This window comes from Leucopleurus acutus (genome assembly GCF_964270905.1).
Source record: "Leucopleurus acutus genome assembly, chromosome: 14".
Taxonomy (NCBI): domain Eukaryota; kingdom Metazoa; phylum Chordata; class Mammalia; order Artiodactyla; family Delphinidae; genus Leucopleurus; species Leucopleurus acutus.
The window spans coordinates 41,116,241-41,141,236 of record NC_139156.1 but is presented as its reverse complement, the minus strand read 5'-3'; the positions used below and the strand labels follow the sequence as shown (position 1 = coordinate 41,141,236).

At 33.0% G+C, this 24,996-nt stretch overlaps 1 protein-coding gene across 7 annotated transcripts in view; it reads left to right on the top strand.

Annotated features, from left to right (window-relative positions):
- PCDH15 (protocadherin related 15) overlaps window positions 1-24,996 on the top strand; it is a gene marked incomplete at both ends in the record, with an annotated part of 708,164 nt that overhangs the window by 423,866 nt on the left and 259,302 nt on the right. For all 7 annotated transcript variants that reach the window (XM_082854334.1, XM_082854333.1, XM_082854332.1 and 4 more), the window contains 4 exons: window positions 485-619; window positions 2,064-2,213; window positions 12,937-13,130; window positions 20,893-21,025. In XM_082854334.1, the coding sequence (XP_082710460.1) occupies window positions 485-619; window positions 2,064-2,213; window positions 12,937-13,130; window positions 20,893-21,025 (612 nt within the window). The remainder of the gene's footprint in view (window positions 1-484; window positions 620-2,063; window positions 2,214-12,936; window positions 13,131-20,892; window positions 21,026-24,996) is intronic.

Below are 24,996 nucleotides of genomic sequence, written 5' to 3'. Positions count from 1 at the left end.
TTTATTTCTATTTTACATTAAACATGAGAACAGGTTAATAATATGCATGTGTGCAGTTTATTACTACAAATGAATTAATTGTAAAATTCTACAGCTAAAATTCTTGCCTCCAATTTCCTTTTCTTGTATTTATTTCTTATTTCTCGAGTCCAATGAAGTTCTGGAAAATATTGATATTAAATAATCAATAAGAATATATTCAAATGGACTGTTTTCTGTCTTCTTCTTCTTCCTATTTTTCCTTTTATTCACATTAATTATACTAGTACTTATTTAAGTATTTTATTTTCCACAAAGTGAGTAATTGTCTGTGGATAGTTTTGTGCAATTATGAGTAAATTTCTAGTTAAATCTTTCTTTTTAGAAATTCTTAATACAGTTATGTATTTTTGTAATAAATTTGAAAAATTAATTTCCAGGTAATGAACTAATAAATGCATTGTTTATTAACATTATAAATAGTGGCACTTTTTTTTTTTTAAAGACGAAAGACCCAGAGCTTCACCTTTTTCTGAATGATTATACTTCAGTCTTCACTATCACGCAGACTGGAATCACTCGCTACCTCACCTTACTTCAACCAGTGGACAGGGAAGAACAGCAAACTTACATCTTTTCGGTAAAGAGATTTCATATATATGTATATAAATATACATATATATGTATGCAAGAGCAAGAGGTGTCTGTTTAAAACTGAAAAGGTCAATGATTTGAAAGGAAAAATGCAATATTTTCAAGTAATAACAGAGAATATAAATAATAAAAAATTCTTCACATGTATTTCTCTTTTTTCTGTTTGTAAGTTTGTGTAGTTTATTACCATTCTTTCCAACAGAAGAAAGACAAATTTTGAAATGAAAACAAGAAAATGGGAATCTCACTCTTCACCATACACTCATGATGGACTTAAATTGAGATATTATAAAGTAGAATCAACAAAATAAAAAAATTATTTTCTAACATTTATTTATTGTTATTGCATTTTTAAGTTTGTCATACGGTTAGGCCAGTGGTTCTCACTGGGGATGATTCCTGCACCCACCACCCTCCCCATCCTGCCCTTCCCCAGGACCTGTTTGCAATTTCTGGAAAGAATTTTGAATGTTACTCTTATGAAGAGGTGCTATTGGCATCTGGTGGGTAGACACTGAAGATGCTGATAAACCTTTTATAATACACAGGACAGCCTCCCACAACAAGAATTTGTAGGTTAGGTTAGTGAAGAGAGAGAGAGAGAGAGAAAAGTTGACAGCTGAATAGAGGTAAAAAGGAAGTTCTATTCATTATCCAAATTTCTGAGCTAGATTTTATTCAAATATAGGGGGAAAATGAGCTGATAGAAAAGGGTAGGTAATGGAATTTATATAAGGAGGATTTTTGTTGGGAAAAGCTTACACAGCAAACTCAGAGCTTTCAGAAAACCTAAAGTCCCCAGTTAAAACTTAGATACAGAGTGGATTTCAAGTCATTCAGAACGAGGATGGTAGTGTTATAGCACTGATTTTTTGGTGAGACCTTCTTTAAAAGTTAATAATGTAATTAAGATATCACTCTTAACAAATGCCAATGGGTCCTTTAAAAATTGTGATTTTTGTGAATTATTAGAAAATGATATTACATGTTTAGAGCATCTATTTTCTTGACTGATGTAAGCATGTTGGCTGTAAAAGCAACTGTTGCATTGTAAACAAAACATGTAAAAATGGAGAGTATTTTACTATTAATTTTTTAAAGGTTAAATAGTAGTTAACTTCTAAAAATTAGCAGTGTCATTGGCCATTTCAAGCCTCTAAGACATTTTACCTATCAGCTTCTTTAAAACGTGCTTGCATTCAATACATCAAAAACAAAGCAGACTCCTCCGTAATTGCTTCTTAGCACATTAAAACACTTTGATTATGTGTACTATTATAGTTTTATTACTTCCTTTTATCAGCAAACATTTTAGCACCCTTTTAAAACTGTAAATTACATACGAGAAACTTCTTAAATTGTAGGAGTTAATTCTGTAGTGCTTATGTTTGCATGAATACTCTATTAAATGTATTTTTCTATCCCCAAAGATAACGGCATTTGATGGTGTTCAAGAAAGTGAGCCAGTTACCGTCAATATTCGGGTGATGGATGCAAACGATAACACTCCAACATTCCCTGAAATATCCTATGATGTCTTTGTTTATACAGATATGAACCCTGGGGACAGTGTCATACAGGTGAGAATATTTGAAGCAATTATTTCCTTGGGCATTATACAACGCATTGGTGAAGACATTGCTGAAGAAATGAAAGTGAATTTCAGACTTATTGTATGGCATAATTTAGCTTAAAAAGCTTTAAATTTATGTTTACTTTTTGAATGAAAGTATATCTACATGGACTTTAAAGTAGAATTAACTAGATGTACACATAGCTGTTTGACCTTTTATACTTGATTTTTAAAATGTAATATATTGAACATATTTAATTAATATAATGAATATATTTAATATACTGAAGTTTCAAGCATTAAACATGTAGCTTAAAACTTCAAATTATTTTGAACTCTTGTAGAAATTGGTTAAATTTCCTTTGCAGATAAATACAAAGGACTGTATTAATAAATTGCTGGGTAATACTATTAGACATTGATTACCTGGACATGAAATAGAATCATTACAATGGGAAAAATTAAGATTAGATAGTAGATTGTATCTTTGAAAACACAGAAATCTGGCAAAATCTTTATCCTTGATTTATTTTATTTTTATCATTAGCTATACTTATTACATTTAAATAAATTGCAAGTTATCTCACAATCTTTTTTGTGTTCTGTATATAAACCATAAAGAAGTAATAATATTCTTCCTTGAGAATTTTTAGAAATCTGGTTGACTCTAGTACTTTCCAAACTGGCTGTACATCAAAATTATCTAGGGAGTGGTTGAGAAATACAGATGAGAAAGATTCACTTCAGCTTTCCTGGATCTGAAGCTCTATAAGTAATACTTAAGTAATCAATATAAAAAACAAGCCCAAAAGGTTTAAGTTGCCCAGTCATGTAAAGACCACTGATCTATATTTTCCTCTACATCTGAGAGTCAGATTTAATAATTTGAAATTGCTCTCAAGCCAGGAAGGTCATGATTCTTTATACTTTTTAGAGTATTAGAAAGGCTCCTAATTATTACTAAAGTTTATATATAATATATATTATATAACATAAAATATATAATAATATAGAATATAATCTAATATATAATAGTATAGTATATAGTGAATACTAATAAATAAATTTGTATACCTATGTATTTTAGTATTAGAGAAATAGTTCAGAGCAGTAAAAAAGCATTCCAAATGCCTCAGCAGTGTACTTAAGTCTTTATGTTATGGTTGCTCTTCTCTCCAGCTTCATCTTTGGCCCTCTATTTCTATATGTATGTTTCAGTCCTACTGAACTATCATTTCCAGTTACCTGAATGTGCCTTGCTCTTTCCCATTTTCTCTAATTATCTCCTTTACCTTGATCTCTTTCCCTTCTATTTATAGCTTGATTACTTTCTCCTATTCTTTAGACTTTTTACTTTGTGAGGAAGCATTCCTTGGTAGTTTTCAGTAGATAATTCCTAGTAATTCTTCTTCCTTAATAGTTCCTGTTCTTGCAACCCACCAATAACAGTAGTTTCTAGCCAAGATATTATGATACAGTGGTGTGTCCTCATCAGTGTGAAATGTGTGGGAAGAAATAGTTAACAATATGTCTCATGGCTTTTGTATACTATTTTCTGTTAACCAAGAACACTTCTTATCTGATCTTTTACAAGGCTAATTCACTCTCATCATTCAGAACCCAGCTCAAAATATCATCTCCTCAGAGAAAACTTTCCTAACAGCTAAGTGTCAATAGCCTCCCAGCATACACACATACATATACACACCCCGTCACACATTCTTATTCTGTAACTTTCTCTCATCACTTTCATAGCCAATATGACCAACTAAAATTATCTTCTTTTCTTCTTGTCCCCACCCCGAACTAAAAACTCCATCAGTGGCCATCTGTCTTGTTTGCTACTCTAATACCAGCACATGCCAGACATACTAGCCATGCAGTAAATATTTGTTCAAAGGATGAATTATTGCCTATTTTGCACGATATAATTGTTAATATAAATTAGAGTTAATTCAATGCTACCCCTATTTTGTTTATTGGATTAAGATGTGCTTTCTTCAGTGATATAGGAAGGGTAACATAGACTGAGTTGAGTGCTGAAAATTCACCTAAAAATGCATCCATGTGAATGTCCTCTTCCATGTATGTGGGTAGTGGGGAAAAGGTTTCAAACAGCCACAGTACATTTTATTCATATCTTGGTTATGGCGCTTGTCATATTGATGAAATCCACCTTTTTTACCCATTTGTCTTGAGGGCACAACTATAATTTGTTTCTGTATCCATAGTCTGTGTATCCATAGTGCCTGGCATATAGTAGATGCCTAAACTAGTAGATGCTTAATAAATGTTTATTTGAGGATGAAAGAAAGAAAGATCTGTAAACAAGTAGATCTGAATAAATGGGGAGGAATAAGTGTATTGGTCTTTATTTCTAGTGAATTGATGGACCTAGAGATCTACATTTATCTTTACTGAAGCACTCTTTCATAGGGAGTAAAATTATGGTTTATACAGATAAAGGAATGAAAATTATTGTCATGTTCTTATTTAATTAGATCTGATTCTCATCTCTATAATAACATAATTGGAAATAAAAGTAAGTTTATACAGAAAAACCCCCAGCAGGGAACTGGAAAGTATAACTAAGAAAACGATAGCAGTTATGTGGTGGAACCGTATCTCAAAAATGTTTGCCTTGGGGGATCAAAAGCTTATTTCTGGCATTTGCAGTCTACAAGAGTTAATTTCCCTTATGTATCTCTTTATAAAACACTTTTTGCCTTGCCTTTAAAGAGTCATATTTTATATATTTCCCTTTGAAAATCTATTTGAACATAGATTGTTTTTGTCTATGTGCCTCTAATTTCTTAACTTATTTAAATGCCAAGAAATGAAGCTTTTTAATTAGTATTTTTAATGTTATTCTGGTATGTGGTAAAAGAGTGGTGTGGCTATAAAGCATCCTCCAAGGGCCTAGAAATAAAAGGAAATAGATTTCCCAGTGAGAGAAAAAATGTAAAACAGAGCAAAATAATTCAGAACCGTGATCTGCAACTGCATTTTAAGGGTCATAAAATGGGTTCTTATGCTCCATTCATCACTAACCGTTCAATAACCTGCCTTTCCTCACTAACTCCACAGAAGATCAACTGGTTTCCTCTTTGGTTAGTAATCTGTTGTCAACAGGAGTGAAAGTGTTAGAAACAAAGGAGACAATGAGCACTCTCCAGCAAAGAGAGCCTTGGAAAACAGATTTTAAGTATTATAATCAGATCATTTTCAGTGTAGACATGAGACTATCTTGGCCTGATGTAAGTACATAAGTATTTGAGTCTACTGTCTTCTTATTATGAGGTAGCTCTCCTTGTCCACAAGTGTGGATCAGTTGGTCATAAAAATGTGAGTACTACCCAGGTTCTTGTTAAAAGTTCTCAGTTATAAACTAGCCTTCTGACTTTATTATGCTTGCTTATTGTAAAAAGGAACAGGGTGATTCTGACATGTATGGTTCATGAAATACACTTATGGGAGCACTGCCATAAAACAGCAGCTGCATCTTTCACAACTGAAAATTAAGTGTAATCAGGTTATGAGCACATCTTGTGTTAAGAGAGAAATTACTAGCATGAGTGAGTATGATTCTTCAGTTCATGCAGTGTATTTTTTGCTGCACAAAAGACAATTTTGTAGGCCATCAATGAAATCTAAATGATATTCACTCTAAATGATATCCCACTCTGTTGTCTTAAGGTCTCATTCACACATTGCTAGTTTTCTTGAAAAACCAATTGCTCTATATTGGAGATATAGATTTTTATATATAATTATATAATATTAATATTTTAAAGATGCAGATTTTACTATTTGTAGTTAGCTATCCTGTCTGTACTCCAAAGATGCTATTCCTAGACTTTTACAATTCTCTTAAATCAATGGTTCTTCGTCCTGAGTATTAGAGTTCTACCTGAGAAACTTTAAAAAATATTGATGCCTGGACTACACCCTGAAATATTTTTATTTAAATGATATGGTAACACATAGTAGAGTCACTTGGAGAGATTTTATTTAATAAAACAAAGAAGCTCTAATATGTAGCTAATTTTGAGAAAAACTGCCTTAAACCTTAACAATATTTTTGTACCCTCTGAAAAATGGAATCTTAATTTATTAAGATGGAGTCCCTCATGGAGTGGCGTCCTTTGATTGTCACCCGCACCTCTTCCCATATTTCTTGTTTTTCAGTTCTTACTTTCTTTTTTCATGTTTCTTACTCCTCTTCACTGCTTTAAAGTCCACCCCTTCCCCTCACCTTCACTTGTGCTCACTAGTTATTCCATTCTTTCAATTTTATTTTACTACAATAATCTCTTCCTCTCTATTGATTCTTTCCCTTTGGCCTATAAGCATTTTTAAATCCTCCTATGCTGTGGTCTAAACACTCTTCCCAGATAAGATTTCATGCTACTATCTAACTCTGATATTCCAACTCTGATGTATTTAAGCATTTGGATTGATAAATCTAGATAGTTTATTATTTTATTCTGTATTTATGCATAATTAATACATAGTTATAAATCTGGCCTTCGCTCACATCATACTACTAAAATCATATAAAATCATAATTCTAATGAGTCAAACACAGAAGTAAATATTTCTCCATACTTAATCTATGTAAAACTCTCAAATTTACCCTTTTATGGAAAACCTCCCTGGTTCTCATCCTAGCTGTCTGGTGGCTGAGGGACTTCTTGCTGGCTTCTTGTTCAATTCCCAATCTTTCAATATTAACATTTTCCAAAAATCAATATATAAATTTCCTCTCTTTCATCTATTCCCAAGTTTTCAATCATCACTTTTATGTGTACTCATGTCACCCAAAGTTAAATGTCCTGTGATGACCTGAGCATCAAGCTGTTGGACATGGCAAGGTGGATATTTGACAGGCAGCTAAAACAGGACATACTCTAAGGTAAATTGACTAATACATTATCTTTCTTCTGATACAGAAACACAGACACAGACACACCCACAGACACACCCACACACACACACACACACACACACACACACACACACACACACAGAGAGAGACTCAAACATACATAACCTGTCTTCTTTGGAGGCAATTATATTTTGAAGAGCCTAATTGATCTTGGATTACCCTGGCTTCAGGCCAGCAACTATAGTCATGTTTCTTTTCTCCCTCCTTCACCTGCATACATCCCAGTGATTGTCCGATTGTCCGGTTTCTGAAAATGCTGTTTCAAAATGTACCTGTCTGTCATCATTTCCTTTTCCATGCCCATGCACTGCCATAAGTTAGGCTGCTACAGTTGACTCTGACAACTGTATTTTTGCAGGTTCCCCACCTCACTGCTACAAATGATTATTCTGAAACACAGACACAAGTCAAAATAGGTCCTTATCCTACTGAAGGAAGAGTCTAATCTCCACACCATGTAGTCAAGGACAGCTATGTAATACTTCAAGTATTTTTGTTTCATCTCATGCTACATCTCTCCATGTAACCAACTTTGAGATTATATAGAGGGTTTGTTCAGCATAGAATATCCTTCCTGTTCTATGCCTATTGATATCTCTCTCAGGTTTTAAAATTTAATCCAAATTGTACCTTTTTTCATTCTTTTACACACAGTTCAAATATTATTTTTTAAATAAAGTCTTTATTTTCATAGCAAGTCAGAATTCATTGTTCTTTCCATCATACTTCCACATATCTAGGTGGCAGTTCTATCTCCCATACATTTTACTGTGCCTTGCATTAAAGTTAGCTTTTACATCTCTGTCTAACCTACTGAACCATAAATTCCTTTTAGTGATCTCTAACCACCAGTGGTCAGCACAATGATTTCCACATAGTAGGGATTCACCAAATATCCATTGAATTTATTCCCTCAATTAATTTGCTCTCAATTAGTTTAGAAAGAGTCTCATTCTAGAAATGCATTCTATTTGGCTTAAGAATTCTCTCTGCCACACACAAAGTGTTATCTCCCATAGCCCTTTCCAAAAGAGTCTCTAACTTTTTAGCCTCAGCCAGGCTATCCCTTTACTGCTCTTAATATGGAAAAAAACATTACATTGAAAACATTCCTGATTACTAATGCTGTGTCACAAGTCATTGAATATTAGAGCTAGAAATTACTATGAAAATATTCCTTGTTCACAGACTGATTTTATAAAGAATTTGAGCTAGTACATTGATAAAAAATTGGTCCAAATTCACAAAGTTTGTAAGTGGCAAAGTTGATGTTAAATCCAATTTAAAGATAATAGTATCTGTTACCAACATTTTAAATCAAGTATACTCCAATAAAAATTTTTTAAAAATACAAAAACCATTTTTTAAATAAGGATAATAGTATCTGGAACCAGACTAACCAGTTGTGTCCCTTTCTGTCACTTTGTACCCTATGTAACCTTGCACAAATAGCTTATCCTTCTGTACTTCAGTGTTCTACTCTTTAAAATGTTGCTGCTAATAGTACCAGCTGTATTAAATTGGTTATATGAACTACTTCCATATGTGCATTGTAAATGATTAATCTTGTATAAAGTCATCCAGTTATTATTAATATCAATTCATTCTCATGAATTATATAAAGCATTTATGATAATTAATATCCTTTACTGCCTTATCTGTGTATATCTCTATGTGCCCTGTATATTATTTAGTACCCTGTGGAGGACATATAAACATTACATATAGAATTATATGTTAAAATTATTTTTATAATTTCCAATATTATAAACAAAATTAGGATAAGTCTATGTAGTATTTTAATGACTTTGACAATTTATTGTATGTCAAATAATGATATTGTTCTCTGCGGTAAGTATACGTGTGTATGTATATGTGTGTTTGTGATATCATGATTAAAGTTTGAGGGTATATTTATTTAAGGTCTTAGTGGGGTTTAGTATTTTAAGCAAATACCAGATAAAGATTTGTTGAGCAAACCTTTCAAAATTGTAAATATACTCTTACATTTGTACATAATTTTGTCTTATATTAAAACAATTTAACTTTACTAAAGATCATACAGTTTCTTACCTAAACCCATTTGCATTAGAATCAAAACTTATAACCAAAATAATGACTCTTAAAATATATAGTTTACTCACTCGTGTTGCACTTTAATTATATTGAAGTTTTATTATATTAAATATATTTTGTTGAAATGGCTGATATTCATTAAATTCTGCATACAAGTCCCTTATCAGCTATATGATTTGCAAATATTTTCTATTTTTGTGTATCATGCTATTAGTGTCACATCTAAGAAACTTTTGCCAACAAGAGTTCATGAACATTTTCTCCTATATCACCTACTATGAGTTTTATAGTTTTAGCTTTTACATTTTACATTTAGATGATCCATTTTTAATTAATATTGCATATGCTGTGAGAGAAAGGTCTCTGTTCATTAAAAAAAATCTTTTGCATATAAATATCTCAGCAGGTTTTATTCAAAAAACTATCTTTTCCCCATAAATTACCTTGGTATTTTGTTGTAAGTCAGTTAGCTATAAATGTAAGAGGTTACTTCTGGACTTCTGTTAATCTGTATGTCTAGCTAATGTCGAAACTACATCTTGATTGCTGTGGGTAGATAGTGTGTTTTCAAATTGATAGTGTAATTCCTTCTTCATTGTTTTTCTTTTCTAAAATGGTGGCTATTCTAGGTCCCTTGTATTTCCATATAATTTGAGGATTAACTTGACAATTTCCACCAAAAAGCCTGATAGAATTTTGATAGGGGTTACACTGAATCTATAAATCAAATAAATTTAAAGAATTTCCATCTTAAAATATTGAGTCTTTATATCCATGAACATGGACTGTCTTTCCACATACTTTTAAATTTCTCTCAATAATGTTGTAGATTTTTATTTTGAATGTGCTAGTTTTAATTCATGTTGATTCCTGTAAGCATTTGACTGTCTCCAGTATTTCTCCCAGAATGTGTTCAAGAAATGGATGTCATTTGGCTGATGTCTGCTTAGTGACTCCAGGCTGCTTAATTTATTGGACAGAGGTAGTATTTTATTTTAAAGATAACATGATTAGTGGGGAAATTTATACAGCTAAATATTATATATTTTATTTTTCATACATGTTTGAAGTGCAAATCTGTGGATATTCCATTTGTAGGACCAAGTCAACATGCCCATCCTAACACTGTATGCTACAAGAACTCTTCTGATGATGGAAGTTTGATTAAAATGCACTGGAAGATGAAAAAAAATTAAAGCATTTTTATTTACGGGGCAGATTTTCCCATTAAATTAGGAACGGGCTTTATATACCTATAATCTCATAGACCACTGATCACAAGATCATTGAGTTGTTATTGAATTAAATCCCCACCATAGTTTAGTTTCAGGGTTTTTCACAAGATGTTACCGTTTTCAGGGTATTCTGAGTCAGTGTCTCAGCTCTTTTCTAATCTTGGACCACCAATAATTCCTTCAAAATATTTTTGTTTACATGTATAGGAACTCAATTAAATGGATTCTTGACCTACTCTTTTATTACTTAGTGTTGAAAGTCTGAAAATTTGTATAAAGCTATTTGAGTAACAAACATAGAATTCATTATTTGGCTTATTTGTTAAACTTCCTACTTGCTAATGATTTATTTGGCACTAGTTGTATTCCCTGAATATATTATCTTATCTGTGGTTGGCTGACTCTGCAGTTTTGGGGTTGTTTCTATCACCTGTGCTTTGCAGTACTGTTTGGTATTTACAGCACCTCCCAGACAGGTGCCTTTTTCAATTTAATTATCATCCAGCTTTCTCCTTTCCAATATTATTTATGAAAATGTTAAATAAGACCAACCGTAATACCTATATCCCTTAAGCACATTTCTCAACACTTCTTCTTAACTTGATGCATTGCCATTTATCACTAAATTCCTTTAGCCGATTTCAGTCCCAGGAAGAATGTTAATATTGAATCCAGTTTGAGCTAAATTTTAATTAGGATTTCCTGAGACATTGTGTTAAGTGATTTACTATAATCAAAATTGATTTCTCCTCTGCTACCCCTGTCCTCTAATTTTCTAATTTTATCCACACACAAAAGAGAATGAGTCTGGCTTGAATAGTTCTCCATAAATATATATCATTCATTCTGACTTTCTGCAAATTGTTTCCTTCTCCTTTGCCTTTAGGACTATGTCTCTCATCCTCACGTAAGTCCCAAAATCGTTTCATGAAATGCCTTTCCTTCCGGCAGCCACATCTGTTCACCCCCAAATACCCAGTCTCAGACTTAGCTGAATTTATTCCTCTCTTTCAAATTTCCTTTTTTTCTCTCAGTTATTTTTGTTGCTGCTATTTCTATGCACATTATCATTCTAAATGCAGTGTATAATAAAAATAGAAATAGGCTATGCACAGTATATCCCCTTAAGCACGATGAGGTGCGTAAAGTACTTTGTTTACATTTCATTAGGATAGTTAACATGATCCTTTGAATGGGCCATTAATTAACACAGCATATCTGAAATTGAATTTAAGTTTCAAGGTAAATGTGTACACTTGCATTTTATCTAAGAAAGTGCACCAAAATGTCCCATAGCTGCCCAAAGAAGTCTGTGGATGACAAAGAACTGCTACTTTATAGAAGTGAAACTCATGGATAAGAAATATGTAATGTCAATAAATAAGAAATTTTTTTTCTGCAGCTTTATTTATTACAACCCTGTGTGTTTTATTAACAGGAAATTTTTGCCTTCCTCTTATGTGTAAACTGAGGCCAGCTTTCTTTTCTTTATCTGTCAAAGGATGAAAACGGAAAATTCTGTGACTCTTTGTAAAATGCGTATTATAAGATTTCCCAGTAGAATCTTTTTTTTTTGGCCCCCTTAAGTAAATTTATATTTATCAGGAAGTCCATGAGGCTTATTTAACATATTAAATCCTAATGACCTTAATTTGGCTTTATGAAATTAATAATGGTTATTCTCTTTTCATATATAATGACCCAAAATAGTCTTTAACTATTGCATATCATTTGCAATGATTATGAATATGTGCAACTTAGCCTTACAGATGCTCATGTGGTATTATGTCAGGGACTCTAAATTGAATCCCTTTTCTCAAAAAAAATATTTCTTGGGCTTGATATTCTTATTTTCTAATTAGATATTCTACAATTGGAGATGCATTTGTTTGCTTTTGAAAAGGTAATACGCTAAGCCTTATCAATCCTTTATAAGTCATTGTGAACAAGATTATAAGAATTTTTGCTAAACCCATGTGTAAGTAAAAAGAATTACAGAACAAGAGAATCCCTGGGAGATGGGAAGGAAAACATTAAGACTGGAAAAAATTAGAGCAAAGGAAGGATGGGAATAATAAAAGCAATTCAGTTTTTCCAGGCCTCCGTCCTTATTAATATGTGTTTATGGGTCAAGAACAGGTGATAAGACAGAGAAAAAAAAATTCCTATAGGAACAGGCTTTCCTTTTTTTTTTTTTTTTTTTGCTTTAGGAAATTAAAATAGTCTTCAAGGTTCAAAATCTTTTATCACTCTCACAAGAACAAAAAATTCTTTCCTGATGTGATTGCTTCAGCGTTAGAACACAGTAGCCTCAATTCAAGAAAACAAGAGTGTACATGCTGAGAGAACTTTTTTTACTTTCTTTGTGTGTGTGTGCTTGAAAGCAAGCTTCTTTTGTTGGGTGAAAAAAAATGACACAATGTTGAGAAGTTGAGTCCCAAGAGGATTTATGTTGTTATTTTCAATTCCAGCTCACTGCATTCGACCCAGACGAAGGGTCAAACGGGGAGATCACATATGAAATACTGGTTGGGGCTCAGGGAGACTTCGTCATCGATAAAACAACAGGGCTTATCACCATCGCTCCGGGGGTGGAATTGATAGTTGGGCGGACTTATGCACTCACCATCCAAGCAGCGGATAATGCTCCTCCAGCAGAGAGAAGGTAATTTATATCAGAAGCAATGCAGTCTTTTCATCGCTCCAGTTTAAACCCCCAAATTAAGTTTAAGACGCGCCACAAGCATTCTTTTATCTTATAAACACCTAAATTAGATCAGAAAATCAGAGAGACTGGATTCTCAGGAACTGCATATTCTTCTTTGGTCAAATTGTGGGAAAAGTACAATAAAGTCAAGATTAAACCACAAAATAATTAACTGTGATTTCACAGATGTGAAGGTTGCAAGTCTTTGTTGGGAGGGGGAGTGGGAACGGGGAAATATTAGAGGCATGTGTCCGCTTTATTAGCGAAAAGCAAGGCTGCTCATAGTGAGAGGTCACAGATAACATGTAATACGTGATGTCTCAGGGTTTTGAGGCCATCTCTCAGTGTCAGAGTAATTATTTTAAAATTTTTTATACACATATACAATTTATCTAGAAAATCTATCTATATATTTGTGTATATGTAATATAATCTTATAGATATATATGAGAGAGAAACAGTAAGAGAGAAAAAAGTAAAAAGACTTCCAGCTGTTACAACTACATTTATCTGCCCACCCCCAAGAGATATCCCTGAGATATCCCTTTTATTGATTTCTTGTTTGTTTCCAGATTTTCAGTATGCATTTTAAGAAAATATGAAGTTAATATTAATACATTGCTGAACCTTGCTGGTTTATTTTTCACCCTCACAGTGTATCTTAGGGTTCTTTCCAGATGAATACTGGATAATTCCCTTAAAACTTTTAATCACAGCTACATAATATTCCTTCATATATATGTAATACAGTTTAAGAAATCCACTGTTGATAGACTTTACGTGTCAGTCTGTCTTTAACAGACAATGAAGAAATAAGTTAACATCGAACACGCATCATTTTGAATGTGTGCCAGTATATCAGTACAGTGAATTCCCGGAAGTTAGACCAAAGGGTTCATACAATTGTAAGTTTTAGAACTGCCAAATTGTATTCTATGGGGCTTATAACAATTTGCAATTCTAACTGCCTGGTCTGAGTATGGCTAATTCTAAACAGTCTCCCTAGTGTGTGTCATATCAAACTTCTGGAGTTTTGCCAGCCTGATAGGTTAAAAAAATAGTATTTATTTTTTTATCCATTTGCTTATGAGTGAGTTTGAGTATATTTCCTGTGTTTTCTACTTTTATTACCTTTTCTGTGAATTCTGTGTCCACAATCTTTGCCCATCTTTCTATTGATTTGTTAAACCCAGGTTACAATTATTCTGTGTTTTCTACTAGTGACTTTGTGTATTCATATTGTATGTTTAAATCTGTTGCATTTAGGATTTATCCTACTGTACAATAGGAGGTATTGATCCAGCAGTATTTTTTTCAGGCAACTATGCCATTTTTCACATAATATATCGGTTGGTTCATCTTTTTACTGATAAATTTGAGATGTTACATTTATTATATCTTTGCTTATGTATTTGAATGTGATTCTAGACTTTCTCCACTATTCCATTACTTCACCTATTTTTTTTATGAGCTATTATCACACAATCTTAATTGTTAAGATTTTAAACTATGCTTTATAACACAGTGGTGTGAACTTAAGTCATTGATTTTCTTCCTTAAAAATTTCCTGGTTCCTCTTTCTGTTAATTTTTTTGACTTTATATAAGCTACTTAAGTATGTTTTTTTACCATATTTTTATTAGCAACACATTAAATTTATAAATTAATTACTTAGGTTAAATTATACATTGTTGGTGTTGAATCTTTCTAAGAACTTTCTGTCTCTTCATTTGTCCATGTTTTCTTTTGTGTCCTTTAGTAGATTTTATTTTAAAAATATTTTCTTTATATATGTCCTATACATTTTTTTGTTGGGTTGTTTCTCATCTTTTGGTGTTATTGTAAATAGACTTCTTCTTCCTCATTCTTCTAGTTGATTGACACATATGTAAAAGCTGTTAATCTATATTAATTTTAACCCACATTCTTATTTAATTCTCTTATGTTTTTGTAGTTTTCCAGTTCATGTTCCCACGTTATCCAAGAATATATTTTATAAGTAGTGATAGTTTGATGTCTTTCTATTTTTTTTCTTCCCTTTAATTTCATTTGCTAGTACTTGCAATAAAAATGCTTGTCTTGACTTTGATTTGAGTGGGAATACCTCCCACATTTCCCTATTATATTGGTTTATGGTTAAAAAACATATTTTATTATGTTAAGAAAACATTCTTCTATTCTTATTTTATTGACTTTTTAAAAATAAGAATGGTCATTTATTCAAGTCAAATAAATATCCTCAGTTATGAAGACAATAATGAATTTTCTTTTTGAGCCAGTGCTAGGATGATTGATCTTAATACAGTTCCTATAATAAATCTATTTTTCATTCCTGATATAAATCCAAGTAGGCCTTGGTATTTTAATCTTGAAATAAACTGCTGGATTATATTTGTTGGTATTTTATTTAGTGAAATTAGTCCATGCTTTTCTTTTTGAGAAACTTTTGTGAAGGCTTTATATAGTTGTTATGATACTTCATAAGTGAAATAAGCAAAAACCACAAAGAAACATGAAAATGAATTCATAAGTTTGATGACTATGAATTAGTTGTAAACATCTCTAAAGCCAATAAATAAATCCAAATTTGGTTCTTTGAAATATAAATAAATAAAAACATAAATAAATTTATAAACTATCAGCTAAACTAATCAAAAAAAGTAGGAGAAAGTGAAACTTTACCTAATAAATTCTGAGAGGGAAAAAACATAGAAGAAATTTAATGAATCATTAAAAGACCACTTTGCTTTAATAGCTGTAAAAGCTTGAAAAGATGGATGAAATGGATAATTTTTCAAGAAAATATGATTTACCAAAATCAATCCCAAAGATTAAGAATTCTTAAGAGATCAATAGTATTTTCCTCTATAGAGGAAAATACTCATCTCCCACTGTTATCTACAGACCTGCAGGTCACTGCGGAAGAGTTTAGTTCTAGTCTGCTTGGCATTCATTTCAACAGTATGTTTGTCAAAATGCTTGGTGACTTCAATGTCCAATATGTGGTAGGTATAAAGCATCTCCAAACTTGCAGTCACTTTGGCCGAAGATCCCTGGAGCCATCCTCAATGCTTATCCTTCATTCAAACTCCAAATATAATCTTGAGCAACAACTCTAAGCTCTACCCTAAAAACATACTCAGAAACCAACAAATCCCCCTACTTTCATTATTAACATAGCAGTCCAAGCCACTGTTCTCTCTAGTGTTGAAAACCTCTTCTAATTAGAAGTCTCTAGTTAGACTTCTGCCTGTGTCCCCTTCAGTCTCCTCTCAACACCATGTACCTAAGTACATCTTGTCCCTGTAACTTCCCCTGAGAAATTTCTCTGACATCTTATTTAGCTTTAAGTCTGAAATTTTTGCTCCTATGGATGCCTGTGTGTACTTCCAAAATAGTAAAGTAGAACCTGTAAACACTGAAATGTAAATATAGCTTTTTTAGTGTGATGTTGGTAGGAGACAAAGGAAGAAAAGATAAGGTTTTTGTCTTAAGTCTCCTAGTGAAAGCAATATAAATACCTAGAACCTTCATCTTAGAGACAATGTAGAAATATAGTTACAAATAGACACCCTGTAGAGTATGTTGACACATTGAAAAGAAAATTACCATACAGATTGTGCAATCCTCTAAGTGTCAAGGACATCACCTCAGTACCACTGTGTACTATTGTCCAAAAAATATGGACAATGATATTGTCCAAAAAATATGTCCAAAAAATATGACTTTTTAAAAATTATACCATTTCTGAAGTAAAAGCTTCTTAGGTCTATCTTCATAACCTCTTTTTATTCATATTTTATTTTGTTCTTAAAAACAAAGTGTTATGGATGAAGTTTTATTCATGATATAAATAATTAAAATTGATTGTAATATTATAACCTGATCCAAAAACTTGAAATTTGTGATTTCCTATGAGATAACATCCTTCATTGCAAACCAAGGATGTTTTATACTCCCCACAGAAATACACATCAGATAACTAAAATGTCTTCAGTTTACCTCCCACTTTTGTTCTTGTAGGATGTGGGGAGAAAGGACAGGCAGATTTTGAATACAGAAGCCTTGCCTTTTAGTTCATCTGCTGTTGCTAATTAACTTCATAACCCTGAATCTGTCACTTAATCTTTCTGATTTTATAATCCTCTTTTGTAATATGGGAGTTAAACTAGATGGTTTCTAGGGTCTTTTAAAATCATACGATTATCTGAGAAGTTACATCACCTCTCTTGTTCTATTGACCTCATTACCAAATGCGAAATAAAAACTTTATGATTTTTATGTTTAGAAATAGAGAGTTATCTACATTATACTGGCTATATTACAAAAATAAAATTGGTATTATATAGATTCTCAGTTTTATGCATTTAAGACTAGCTATAAAATGTAATACAGAGTGTTCACATAGAATTTATTATAATTTATTATTTACCTCATGACTGTCCTGTTTTATTATGTGCTTGATCAATGCTGTTGAATTACTACTATTTATTACAGCATTAATGATATCATTTTATTGTTAATACTCTTGGCATTTCATTTTAGGAAAGCTAACTCTGACACTATGCTGACATCAGGGATAAAAAGGAGATAGCATTTTAGAAGGCAATAGCTATCACGAAGGTTAGTGCTTATTTAAACACATTGTAGGGAAGTGTCAGGATGTTAAAGATGAAAAATGCAAGACCTTGAGTTATGATCTTCCCCAAATAACTCTAAGATCCAGGAGTGTGTGTTTGTGGGGGTGGGGGACATGATTAGCAATTCTAGCATTTGAATTACTGTGGAAAGGAGCAAAGGAAGCAAAGGAGTAAGGGCAGATGAAGGAGACGGTCATGTTGGACCATAGTTGTTCACTGTCTTCTGCCTTGGGGATAGTCTTTTTGTTTTGCATTTAAAATTTTTCTTCTCTGTGGCAAAGACACAAGCTTCATCTGAGTTAGAGGTCCTTATTGTAGTGCTGTGGATATAAACAGTTTAGCCCTCTAAAATGGGAAAATATTCAAAGGGGGAAAAATAGGGAAATATACAAAGTACAATAAGTTTAGTACAAATTATAGTTTTAAGAGCAGAAAGAGACCCATATTCTGGTAAAGATTTTATAAAGTACTCCACATCAGTAAGCTGAAGTTCTAAATATCAAAAGCAGGAACGCTCTAACTTTTTGAAAAGAAACTTTGAATTTGGGGTACAGGTGTGTTCTATGTCAAAAAGAAAATGTTAATCAGTGAGGGAATCTCTTGCCTCCAAGCTTATTAAGGAGAGTTTTAGGTCAGTTTGTAGAGGAATCCCCTGGGCTCCTAACTTAAAAAGCAGGTGAGTCTACATGCTATATTTCCCATGAACTTCTGGGACAATGGTCTTCTGAATCAAGTGTGTGTGAGAAAAACCTTGTATATCCATGGAAAATGTAGATTTGTGGTCCCACATCAAAAGATTCTGATCCAATATGTCCGAACCCTAACACTACCACACTCCACTCTGGGGAGGCAAGAGGGGATACTGTGCCTGTAGGTTTTTAGCCAAGAAAAGTGAAAAGATGTGATTAAAATGTCTAAAATATTTTAGGGGATGTTAATAAGGTAAATATAAGCTTATTAGGTCATTCCACAGAATAGAGTAAGAAGCCTTATTTTGAACAGTTAACAATAATAACTGATAAATGTGTTTTTCTTTGTGTGTATATACTTATATATACATACACACATGTGCACACACACATACACACCATACGTATAATCTTATTTAATCCTTATGCTAATCTTAATGTTATTATTCTTAATTATCAGATGGAAATAGTGAAACTGAAAGAAGTCAGTTGCCTATGATCACATGTGATAGCATAAAAATTCTAACCCAGGAATGTGTGGTTATGAATCCATTGCTCAACGTCACTCAGCTAGGGTTATTACCAATGTGGTATAGGGTAAATGTTATAAGACTTATGCATAGAGAATGTGCTGGCAGCAAAAAGGAAGAGATTTATAAAATATTTAAATCACTTGATAAATAACAGACACTAAAAAAAGTCAGGATTACGAAGGGTAATATCAGCAATAGTGTATATCTTGGGATGGCTGTTGGAACCAGATCACCACCTGTGAGGATAATAGGCCCACCTCATATTGACAATTAATGTATTCCTACAATATGAGAGTGGGACTCTTTGCACACTGAATTTATAACTTGCTGATATTTTTCTTTTTCATCTAGCCATTATAGTACCTATAAGCTAAACTTAATACCGCTAAGTTTATAAGCAGCATTTCATCATCCATTTTAATCTACTTTAACATTTTATCCTTAAAGCACGAGTTGTAAAACAAAATTGAAAAGAAAAGCAATTATATTTTGGTTAATTTTATTGGCAAATTTTAATAATGAGATAAAACCAGAGCAAGAAAGAATGCAGATACTTTTACTGATTATGAAGTCTAAGAGATTTTAATTTAAAATGAGATTACTTTGGAACAATATTGTGATGAATTTAAGTATGAAATTTTTTTAAAGTCACTGCAGCTTTTTAGAGGTGCTTAATATTCTATAGGTATCTATTCTACTGAGAATATGTTCAGAAACAATTTGGACTTCGGCATAATATAAGGTGATATAAGGTGATAAGCTAAAAAATCGTTTTCAGTGCCTATGATCTGTATTTCTCTTAAGGGCTTTTCAAAGTAAACTATTATAGAATAATCTCAGAAAAATGTTTTTGGTGACCATGTCTTTTAATTGATGCACTTAATGCAAAGAGCTTTGGGCTACTTTAAGAAAATTCTAGCCCCCAAATAGAAATTGTAAGAAATGTGTTTTGAACAAAAAGGCATGATTTTGTTAAAATAAGTTTAAAGCATACAACTCAGGCAGTGGTGGTATGTTCTTCAAGATAGAAGACTAACTTTGTAAATTCGCAGGTCTCATTTGATATATTTTTGCCAGTGTTTCTTCTGTACCAACCTTGAACATCTTCAGCTTTTGCTGTGTAAAGAAATTTCAGAGTTTAGACATATCAAAAAAGGTGATTATGTCAATGCTAATGTTTTTGTCCTTATAATAATAGAATATATTTTTATCCCTCAAAAACAATGCCCATCAATCTAAGGCTTCAATTAAATCTAGTTTCTAAATTTTTATATTAAACTCTTTAAAGAAGACTTAAAAACAGATTTGGTTTTGTTTGCAACTATTTTACACAATGATTACTTTATGATCCTGACTCTTGATATGCATTTCATTAAGCCATTGATGTCAGCAACAAAATTAATAAAACACAGCCCATATTTTGTTTTTTGTGTTATTTTAATCAATACTCTCTCTGCTGGTTTAATAGGAATAGAGCCCCAAGACCAACTCTTATTACTAGATATTTATAGAATTTTTTTTTGCTATTAGAGAAGCATTACAAAATAAAGTCAGAAGTCAAGTTAATTTATTAGCTTTATTTGTACAGCTATTCCTTTTTAATTCACACTATTAATCTAAGTAGGAAAAACATGTACCTGAGGCATTTTTTTTCCTTTTACTAAGATAATTTCATAAAAACATCATCTTTTGGTGGTAGCTTTATTTTTCCATCCTTTCATTTTGAATTATTTTATTATTTCCTATAAAAATTCAGAATTTCCTCTCCTGTAAACCCAATAACAGAATATCAAATTCAGTCTGTCATTAAATGTGATGTAGATTTTTACCCCTCTTGTTTGCTTCTCTTTCTCTGCAGGCACTCCATCTGCACTGTGTACATTGAAGTGCTTCCTCCAAATAATCAAAGCCCTCCTCGCTTCCCACAGCTGATGTATAGCCTTGAAATGAGTGAGGCCATGAGGGTCGGCGCTGTTTTATTAAATCTACAGGTATGCTCCTTATATATGTATAAAATACTAGCGACAAAAAAAAAAATTCTAGCGACAACCTTGAAGGCTAATGGGTTTATATCTGTGCATGGTGGAGGAGAAAACCTCACATGTCTGATTACACTCTAGTGAATGAAAATTCCATCTGGAAAGGAAAGCAGGGATAATATGGATGGTGGGTTTTCACAGCTAATCTATTCTATTGATTGCCACTGTTGAAGAGCTAACGCTAGCTGGCAGGGATTAGCTGCAATCGTTACAAGAGATAATGAAGGGATTGGAAACATGCACTTGAATATTTTGTACTTTGCATCCAAAGAGTCTGCAGCTGACTATTATTTTCTGTCTTGGATTCCTTTGCCCCAGCAGGATTTATTTTTGCTGCAGTGTTCTGTATAGAAAATGACTTTAGATTCACCGGCTGATGGTAGGCATTCTATTGCTGAGGCAGACAATTTTATTCTGTGCCCATGGGCGAATCTTGTAGTTGCTGTGCCTCAGTTTATTTGTTTCGATGAATGGGATAGCTTTAGGTGATATTTCCATTTGCAGCTCCAGATTCATGGGCATATGAGTTACTTGCAGAATCATAACTTGATTTTCTCAATTTATACATTTCTAACTAAAGTACATTTGGCCAGAAAATGCTGCATTTTCAACTGAATCTACAGCTTCAAGTTAGGCTACATATGGTGTTGATAATAACTGTCACTTACCATAAAAATCATGAGGACCAGAACATGACGTATTATTTTACCTATGGATGTTCAGAGGACGGAGGATTTATCATCTCCTGGTGTTATATGGAAATGGCAGGAGGTGTTGACATGAGAATTCAGGAAGCTGGCCTTGAAGGTTAAGAGAGATTTTAAATGTGATGATTTAAGAAAATCCCAGCATCGATCTTTACCATCAAATGAGGCGACACGAGGCATCTTGCTCAATGTCAGCTGAATACAGACACCCTCTCACTCAAACCCTGATGATATAAAAATGAAGATTCCATAGAATGTTTGTACTAGAAAGAATGTAAAAAATAATGAAACATATCAACCTCATTATCTAGATGTGGAAAATGAACCTTACAGAAATTAAATGAGGCCTAACTCAGCTGATTGAATTATCATTATTTCCAAAACAAGGTTCATTCCATTATATCCCACTCATTATCTGAGGCTGCCAAAAATTTGGTTGACATTACCAGATACTTCTCTTTGCCTCTGCTCTTGTATTTATTTTGTTGCTTTTTTCCAGGCAACTAGAGAGAATTTGCTTTTGTTGTTCATTTACTATTAAAAGATGGGAAACAGAATTATACGAAAGTAGACATATTAGTAATAAGGAAATTTGGGGGATTTTAATGGTCAAAATAAAAGAAAAAAAACCTATAGTTTCTTTAGGAGGAAGAAAACACTTAGTTAAGTCATGAAAATGATAAAAAATATGGAAAACCAAATATGAAGACAAGTACCTTTATAGAATAATGAAAATCCTTCTTTACATATATGGGGATTTATTTTGTTTAAACAAGAAGAAAAGAAAAATAAATCTTAGATTTGTAAGTTCAGGCCAAGAAAGTTTACATGTTTTACGTTTAAATATTTCTTAAAAATGTGCCTTTGTATAATTTAACTTTCTATGAGTAAGATATATTTTTACCTGTAAGCTGGCTCAGGTTTTGTTTCAATAAATCCCAGAAATATCTAGGTACCATATTATAGGAGAATAATTCTACCTGTGAGTTAAAGATGAAAAGGAGTTGGCCTTTTTCATATCTCAAATATCTCTAGTACAAAATCTGAGAAAATACTTGAAATGACATTTCTATTCACCCTTTGTGCTTCTGGTAGAAGCAAAATAAAGGGTGCCAATTACAAAGTGGCAGTCTCTATTAGAAAGAACTAGGGTGACACCATCAAGGCATTTTTCACAGGCCACCAACCATACACTTTTGCTCGTGATCAACTGAGACTGAATTTAAACTAGTGACCTAAAAGTTGAAAAGCTTCCATCAAATTACTCTTCCAAAGACTTGTAATAACAGAATGCATTAGAGGTACTTCTGGCTACATCCTCTCTTTTTCACACACGGCACTACCCACTGCTGACTCATAGCTCAATTTAGAAAGACAAGATTTGTGGGGAAATATATTTTCGAAGATAACAGCGGACTGACTTCAAAATAATCTGTTTTGACTGAGATCAAAGTGGTTTCTTTTCAGAGAATAATCCTTGTTCACCCTCCACTTCCTTTCCCTTTGTAGATATTTTCCTTTCATTCTATCTAAAAGTTGTTTGGGAGGCTGTGATTTTCCTCAGCCTGTTAAGGCTGTTTTGCCTGGCTGCTGTATTGATGTCATTTAGTGGAGGAAAATGTTACCCAGAACTCTTAATTTTCGAACTTATGCTGATCAGGGTTAGTATTAGGTGGGGTTTTTCCTTCCAGATTTGGTCAGATCTTGCTCTTAAGCATGCTCCTCCTTTGTAATTCTGATCTGCCAGTGAAGCCTGTAAGACTGGTGTGCTGGAGCCAGAGCGGGCTCTGAGATCGCGACGGCAAGTTGTGTGCATTTCTCCCCAGCTTCGTGTTGAGTTGTGTCACGTTGATAGCTTGCAGTTGGCCATGGTGGGTGTATTTATGCCACAGAAATTAGCAAATGCAACAAATCAGTACCCTCCAGTCCAGAGCCAGTTGTTAAACTTTTACCATAATACCCCTCTATATGGAGCCAATTTCCTCCAAGATTTAAATCACTAAAATGTGTTGACTCCAACAGCTTCCTGCATCTTTGTCCCTTGAAATTTTGATCTACTTTCATCACTCTAACGATGAGCCAGTGCTACCAAATAGGACTATGTATTATACCCAAATACAATAAGTCTCAGCTTTTTATTTATCTTTACAAGAGCATTGTTTCCATCCAAGTTACCCTTATAATTTATGGCTCACATTCTCTTTGAGTGTTTGACTCAGCCCTATTACCATTAGAATAATCTTTCTTTCTTACATACAGAATCTTCTTATACCATCACCATCATTCTCATACTCATATGATAATAATAGTTATATAATAAAACTTAAGTGTAACTTAATGGGGCAGGCACTATTTAAGTTGTTTCCTTATCGTCTCGGTAAGGACAGCTAGGTTTATATTATGCACACACACTCACACTCAAAATTTCAACAATTTATAACTGAAAAGTTTATTTCCTACTCACACTGTTATGTCCATCATGAATCAGTTCCAGCTCTGTTCATCATTTTCACTCAACTTCAGCCTTTATCTGTGGCAATGTTGTTCTTTTGACAGAGTGAAAAAAGAGGCACAGTAAATCATATGCCCTCTCGTGTTTCTCCCAGAAGTGGCATAGGACCCTTCTGCCCACATTTCATCCACCAAACCAAGTCACAAGGCTGCTAGTGGGTTAATCATGTGTAATCCTTCCACTAGAGGCAGACACTAATTACATGGTTAAGTCTGATGTCAAGAGCCATGACTGCCTTTCGTACAGCTTTTGCTTTCCAAGTTACTGCAAACAGCAGTTTTGCTAACTGCTGCCTAACATGATTTCCCATCCTTACAGCATCCAATAACAGTTTCCTCACTACCTTCCTCTCTCTTGATGTCACTGCTATTTATTTTTTGGGTGTTTGTTATGGCACACTCCACTTTTAAGTACTAAATTGTGAATCAGTTAAAATAGCTAGGTTTTTGTTGCCAAATTTCACATTCTATGCCCATCACTAGTTGGCAGTGACTGTTACAAGGTACAACTCAGACTGATGAAACAGCCTCTGTCTAGAATTTTACTGATCTCTCGATTGAGGGCAATGCTTGCTGTGGAAAACAGAACACAACACAACAGAATAAAAAACAAAACCTAGTTATTTGCTGTTACCCTGGAGTGATGCATGTAATATCTATCCATATATTTTCTCCCCATAGCCAAAGAAATTCACATGGATACTT